This window comes from Hippoglossus stenolepis, chromosome 19 (genome assembly GCF_022539355.2).
Source record: "Hippoglossus stenolepis isolate QCI-W04-F060 chromosome 19, HSTE1.2, whole genome shotgun sequence".
NCBI classification, from domain to species: Eukaryota; Metazoa; Chordata; class Actinopteri; order Pleuronectiformes; family Pleuronectidae; genus Hippoglossus; species Hippoglossus stenolepis.
Genome location: NC_061501.1, coordinates 10,036,062 through 10,043,391, shown reverse-complemented (window position 1 = coordinate 10,043,391; position 7,330 = coordinate 10,036,062). Strand labels below are relative to the sequence as shown.

General features: G+C 44.2%; 1 protein-coding gene across 3 annotated transcripts; it reads right to left on the bottom strand.

Moving 5' to 3' along the window:
* Positions 1-1,041: 1,041 nt before the first annotated feature.
* Positions 1,042-6,783, bottom strand: foxh1 (forkhead box H1). 3 transcript variants are annotated; one of them, XM_035142679.2, is made up of 5 exons: positions 6,603-6,783; positions 6,389-6,520; positions 4,270-4,871; positions 3,231-3,335; positions 1,042-3,045 (listed from the first exon to the last, which is right to left on the bottom strand). In XM_035142679.2, exons 3-5 carry the CDS (start codon positions 4,747-4,749, stop codon positions 2,080-2,082), a joined length of 1,551 nt encoding a protein of 516 aa, XP_034998570.1. In that variant the 5' UTR covers positions 4,750-4,871; positions 6,389-6,520; positions 6,603-6,783; the 3' UTR covers positions 1,042-2,079. The 3 variants fall into 3 exon arrangements, with proteins under 3 accessions (XP_034998570.1, XP_034998572.1, XP_047193829.1); XM_035142681.2 differs by having other exon boundaries at positions 6,389-6,506; XM_047337873.1 differs by lacking the exon at positions 6,389-6,520.
* Between the last annotated feature and the right edge of the window lie 547 nt (positions 6,784-7,330).

Here is a 7,330-nt window from a genome sequence, read left to right as displayed (position 1 = left end):
TTTTCCTCTTTTTTTCCTAAGATATTAGTATTGTCACATTTCTCGTATAGGACAGGGGGATCTGTTGAATAAACTTTAGAAATGTAAAGATATATACAAAGCAATTATTTCTTAACTCAATTTACAATGTTCATATTCACATCAGTTTATATTGTATTAATTATGTAAAAACACTTGGAAGGAATGTTTCCTCATGCAATTTGAGGAGGAATCAGGGAGGTTGTTGAAATCATTCAAATAACACAACAGCCTGCAAGTGTCTGCAAAACCAAAATACATTCGCTGCATTTAGGTCATTGGTCGCTCTTCATACAGCTTAGGGCAAAACCTGCAAAGGCCGAGAATGAGGCAGCGTAGTCGTTCATGTAAATTCATCAGGGTGTGTTGAGATACAATCCAGAACGGTGGTGCCGGTGTGTTTTGGGTGGGGGGTTGGGACAACAACAAAAAAAAAGGTGTGCCTTCCTGTCATCTGTGGGTGAGGAGCAGAGGACGATGAGGGAGTGCAGTGCAGGCATGCGTAAGGAGGCCGCTGATAAAGAGGGATAGTGGTCACAGCAGAGGGAAGCAGCAGGAGGCTGACGGCTGCTGGACTGTTGATGTAAATCAGCCGTGTGTGTGTGTGTGTGTGTGTGTGTGTGTGTGTGTGTGTGTGTGTGTGTGTGTGTGTGTGTGTGTGTGTGTGTGTGTGTGTGTGTGTGTGTGTGTGTGTGTGTGTCTCAAGATACCGTGGCCTGTGGATCAAAGATGGGTTTCCTTGTTTATGGATCACAATTCAAGTGGTAAAACAATCTATCATACTTGCGACTGACACCCTGCTGTCTTTCCACTTTATCTACTACAGATCATCAGCTTGAGAATCTGTGTTGTTGTTGTAGATGGAGAGTGGGAACCAGTAAAATTCAGCTTTTAAGACAGAGGGTCCATCACATAAACCAGCCACGACTAAATCATCTGTGAGAATATGTTAGAACACCGCAAGTTGTTTTATGATTGTGCAGTTTCACTTTTCTTATTGCGAAACATCACAGAGCAGCACAGTTAAAATAAACAGCATTTTATTACATACCCTGTTGAACTCCATTACATTCTTTTGACTCTCAAATTTCTGGGCTGGCCTTTCACCTCAGCTCAGCACAACAAGAGACCACAGGGAAAAAAATGGCAAGAAACTGACAAAACATTGAGCTGTCGAGGTACAGGCAGACATTTATAAGCAATCTTGGAAGATGATCGTGACATTAAAATAGTGCAAATAACCGGCGGTGCAAATTCCACAGGAATCACAATCCCGGTCAGAAGATGGTCTTTAGTGTCATGGGACGACGGCAGCAGCTTTTACAGATCGACAAGAATCTACAATGACCGTTTCCCTATGTTAAACTTTATGTTAAAGTATCTCAAGGCAATTATAGAGCTAAATTGTAACACCACTGTCTATGAGGCTAAGATATTAGCTGCACAGGATCAATTTAAGACGAGGAAAACATAGTAAACAACGTGTCCTGTACATTTGGGCATCGGAGCAAAGAAGAAAGCATCAGTGTGTGGCAGAAAAAACATGGCATTGAGTTTTTATCGATATTCTGTATAAAATACTTGCAAGATAAACTGAGAAATGCAGATTTTGTTGCACAGTTTCAGTGAATGCACCGTCTGCATACCGTCAGTATTTCACATGATTGTAAAACCAACAATACATTCAGCAGTCACAATAGGTAAGACAACATTCAAAAGCAATCCCTGTAAGGAAAGTCATGTGCATAAAAAAATACACAGTGCAAATAACATCGACAGTGCAAAGAGCCGAGAGCTGAGGTAGATAGTTGTTTTGTTGTATAGTATTTTGAGGTAGTTCTAAAAAATATTGAGCTTGAAAAAATAGAAATAAAACACTGACTTTTCAACTTGACAAAAACATGAATCAAACAATAGCTGTGTCTGCAGTTTAGCGCCCTTTGCATATTAGCCAACGTCGCTCAAGCTGTATGTAATGATCGAGACTCAATTGCAGCACTTATGGTCACGTCACAGTGATTTAGTGTCCGTGAATGTCTGCGTGATCTGCCTTTGGGTCGGTCAGTACTGTGGGTATCTGTTTAAAGGAGGCCCATTCTGCAGGGTGTACTGACTCGGTTGTTGATGATGTGAGTGAGAGTTCGGATTGGCCGGTACCAGGACGTCAAACACGCTCTTATTTGGAGGCACAGACTGCAACATATTGTCCAGGTCCATGATGAGGGGGGGGGCTTGGACTCGCCCACTGGGCAGGATGGGCCAATATGCGTGACTTAAGAAGTGGCCGGGTGCTACAGGGGAGCTACCGTAGCTATAAATGGGAAGTCCGCCATGCAGCGGCATTAGGGGGCCGCCGTTGAACCGCATGCTGGGTGGGGCAACAGCATTGGGAGGAGCGTATTTGGCGTAGGATGTAGGGAGCTCCCATGGTGGTGCAACAGCCTCCCGTCTGGCGGATTTGTGCAGCGGTGGCCTATAGTCCTCATACCCATCCGACCCTGCTTCTCCATCTGGGGGAACACGCTTCCCAGACAAGGACAGTCCCTTCCATTCCTCATCAGAGGATGAAGAAGACGTAGAAGCTGGGCTGGCAGAGCTGGCAGAGGCACTACGGGCAGAGGATGCATAGCGGGGTCGTGGAGGAGGAGAAGGCAGAGGGCGCTCCACGTCACCCCAGCAGTCCCTGGTAGGCACCTCCACATCCCCAGAAGCACTAGTCGGCCTGAGGCTGTGAAGCAGGGAGTCGATGGCGAAGGACGAGTCCAGCTTTGGTCGGAACAAGTCCTCCTGTGATGGGGAGGGGTTTCTGGAGCGCATGGGAAGGTTGGAGGTCACAGGGTCAGGGGTCGGCTCAGATTCTGGCTTGTGTCCCTGTAGGATGTAGGGAGCCAGATCCTGGGCAAAGATGGTCTCATCTTGGCGCGACACGGCCGTGTTCTGCCTCTTGAGGAGCTCCAGAGGAACACGGCTCAGCTCCACTGCCCAGAAATTGCCTTTGCCCTGGGGTTTGCTTGGGTCCTTCAGCACCTACATGTGGAGGGAGTATGGACAGTGAGAGGAATGTTTGACCTGACAGCCTAGTCAGGCAGTAATGTCCACCATTACAACATAATATCTCATCTGTCATCGAACAGCATTCCCTTCAAAACCACTAATTAAACACAACTTTAGGGTTTTGTCCATAAATGATTTCACAGTTTCATCATACAAACCTTAACAAAGCAGTCATAAGAGGAGAGGTTGTGTCGCACTGAGTCCCGCCAGCCCTTGTAGTTTCCTTTAAAAAATGGGAAGAGGGTGCTGATCTCCTTCAGGATCTAGAAATAAAAAAAATACATCAGTATGGCCGCCTGGTTGCACACAAGCACAGAAGACGGAGAATTTATATTTCACGAGCAGTTCCTTTATACGAGGATAAATCTGGCACAGACATGATTTTGCCGTGACTTGTATCTTATCACTTTCCTGTTACAGATCAGGGTCTGGTTTCACTGCTGTCTAACCTTATCAAAGCAAACAAAGAATGGCAGGAATGGTGGTCACTCAAGTGTCACCAAGAGCTGGCTGCTTTCTGTCACTTTATGTGACAGTGCATGGACATTTGGGCATTTTACACTTAAGTAACTGCAAACAAAAAAAAATGTAACATGTCTCTGAAAAACACCCAGTTAATTAGAGTGTAAAATATTTGTCCTTCAAACTGAATCCACACAAGTCACTCACAATGTACAGATTTAATATTGGACCCCAACAATAATACTTAAGTACAATGAAGGACACAGGAAGGTGCTGAAAAGTGTGTTACTGTTTTGTTTTTCTTTAAGCTTCATTGGGTCTCTTGAAAGGCGCAATATAAATTCAAGTTATTATTATTATTAACAGCAACATGAACTCTTCATATCATATGTTGTGAATAACCACAGAGTTATATTCATAAAGATAAATAATTTTGGACTTTTATACATCAGATAAGATGGAGAATATAATTGTCCTTTTTTTCTGTTAAATTTGAATTAATCGAAATTAAAGTTCTGTCACCATTGGTCAGTTTGTTAGACGTTTTGTCCATTTTACTATCAATCTAATTATAAATCTGTCCTTGCACTGTCAATACAATTATAACAAAGTGTATTTCCCCTGATAGGCAAACATCAGATCCTTGTAAACGAGTGTTTTTCCTCAAAACTAAAACACACACACAGTATAATCCTACCCAACACTCCCACAGCACCAGTGTATTTTCATTCTTACCTCGGATAATGTCAGTTTCTTCTCCGGGGACCTTTGGATGACCATAGCGATCATAGCCAGATATGAGTACGGTGGTTTTGGGTAACGCTGATAGTTCTTTTTCTTCCCATCGCCGTTCCTACTTTTCTTCCTTTCATTGCTCCAAGAGTCTCGGTTAATAGTTTCCTGTTTGTAGTGGGCATCTTGCGCATTCGCGTATGACGCACCCGGTGGCACGGGTTTATCCATGAACGCCGTGGCACCGGTGAGATGTTCCGTGCGCGCAGAGAGCTTCTCCAAGCGCGGCGGCTGCTGGGGAACCATCTGAGCCGGGTGGAGAGACCAATGTTGGGCCGGAGAGTCCCACGTTACGCCGCTGGTAATAGGAAAACTCTGCTGCGCATTTCTGGGGAAGTCAAGTTGATGGTCGTGGTGCTCTCCGATGTGGTGGGACAGAGCGGGTGGTGCCATGGGGCTCTGCTCCGGCCAGTGCTTTGTCATGCTGATGATCAGCCCGGGGGGAAGATCGCCCTGTAGAGTTCGGACAGGGGCGCCGAGAGGGGGGAGGGAGGTCACAAGAGTCGGTCCTTAACTTCTGGCAGACTGCTGGCTCCAAGCTGACTCTATTTGAAGAGCAAACAATTAACAGTTTCATGTAAATCCCGCTGCGTAATCGAGGGGGGAATGACGCGTTATCTGAGAGCAGAATGACCGATCACCTTAGGGGGCGGCAGGGGGGTTGTGTGTAGAAAGGGGCAGAGAGTCTGGGAGACAGTAAACCTGTAAATAACGCTTAAGGTAATATCAACACACCACTTACAACAGATTCCCAGATTCCGAGTTTGCTTTGGAAACAGTGCCAATATTTACGCACGAAAGCTGAATGAGAAGTATGTGTGTGCGTGCCCACTTTTGGAGCTTAATAAACTTAAAATAAACTAAGTTTATTACCAAATGAACAAAGATTATTTTAAACAAATTAACAGTTTCATTATGTCAACAAAAACTACACGACTGGATTTGTATGGCTTTCTAATGATACTGAGGACTTTCTTCTAAAGGCGTGGGTAAAACACGAGGGAGGGAGGGGGGTGGGGGTGAGCTTCAAGAAAGAATTAATCTCGATTGAAGCTGACATGCAATCAACAATTTCTGACGAGCAATATACATAAAGAACGGCTAATATACAAAACACAGAAAAAGGGGTCATTTGTCAGCTGAAATAATTAAGTAAACGTGGCATTACATGGGCTTCATCCGAGAAATAGTTTGAGTCTTTTAGATTGAGATAAATTCACATTTTCAGAGTCTAATTGGTGCAAGTTAATCTTATTTCAGAAGGCAAATCATGCACGTTTTAACCCATCGATAAACATTATTCTATATTGAGGACAGTGTACACGTCGGGACTGGTCAGCAGATGTACAACGGAGAGTTTGGATGCGTAATTGCAGAGGGTCCGAGAGCGCACAGCAGTCGGGGAGCGTTGTGCGCACAGTAGGGTCTCCCTCCAGGGGACTTTGCAGGATAGCATTCGGGTTTCGGGAATGCGCGTCTTTTGTTCAAGTTAACGTAGTGCTAATGTGCAAACCCTTGCGTCCCAGCAAGACAGTGAAAACAAGTTGGATTAGAAGGAACCCCATTGTCAAGCTGGAGACTGTTCCTGCCCCGACAGTCTGCTTAGCATGTGACGAAATCCGGGGGCTATTCAACACCATTTGTGGGTTTTCTGGCGCTTACAAGCTGCGAAGTGTTGCAGACGGGCAGGACATTCACACCTCAAACAGCAGCAATCAGGGCTCTATTCCTCCCTCAACTGTTGGAACAAGCATTAAAATTCTCTCGAACAAAAACTACAACCTGAGAATCAACAAACTGTCTTTTTATGTCATAGGTTAAAAAGACTTATGTTTATTCAGGCTTTTTAATTCTACTGAGGAACATCTGCTGAGATAATGAAACACAACTGTCGTGAATCAAGTGATTGTGCCAAGATCACAGGTCACTGGGAAGACACAGAAACTGAAGATTTGTCGATTTTTGAAATTGCACTGCTCCTGTAACCCAATTTAAACTCAGCTATCATGTTGCTAAGCGCATTATAAAGCACATTTAACTCATACATAGTGCGTGGAATTACCTGAAAACGTATATTATTCTTCAGTTTCAGGTGCCACCAGGCGTTTTCTTCAGGTGACGCCAAATAACACGTGACCTCTCCAAACATTCAGCTCTAAATTTCCCCTTCAACATGGCACCTGTTGGATTCTGTCTATCAGGCGATTTAAAAAATAAAGTAGTGTATGTTGAATTGGAATTGTCTTGAATCATTAATGTCGTTTTCATAAACTCACCACGCGGATTTCCAACTTTTGAGGTCGTGCGTAAAAATGTTTGTGCGTGGTCAGATGGTGGCTTTCCAAACATGGTGGGCAGCAAACACCCGTCACCTGCTGAAAATTGGCCTGACTGGAGTTATTCTCTGGTTGTCGCACTGCAAGGTCATACAGATTGTCTCCATCTAGTGGTTTCAATGGAAATCAAATGAGAAGCTTCACTTAAACAGTTTTTTTAGAGATCTGTCTTTCTATCTGCAAAAATAAAAGCCCTTAGTCCACCTGATGCAGTGTGTTGTTTATGAGAGTTTCTTTTTAAACAAGTACAGACATAACCCCCTCACCCACCCTGCACAGAATTTAGATCCTAATTTAAATGACCTCTCACCAGACACGCTGATTTAAATACAAACTGTCAATCTATCTCTTCCTGTCAGCTGGAGTGCCAGTTAATAGGTTTTTGCCTGGATTAGTGAGCCGTCCCTGAGAAGAATGGAAACACAAATGAATAGGATGGTATCCAGAACAAGGCCGTCCACTCAGGGTGATTGTGTCTGGACAAATCCCCCCTCTCCAAGCTGCCCTGGAATGTTTCCTGATACCAAGATGGATGAATGAAGTTTAGCTTCACTTAGACGGAGAAAGTGAGAGGAAGTTTTCATTGTGCTGTCACTGCTTCATCACTACCAGGATTATTTAAGAAGAACTTTTACTTTTATTGCATAGCACACCTGAAAGCTCATTGG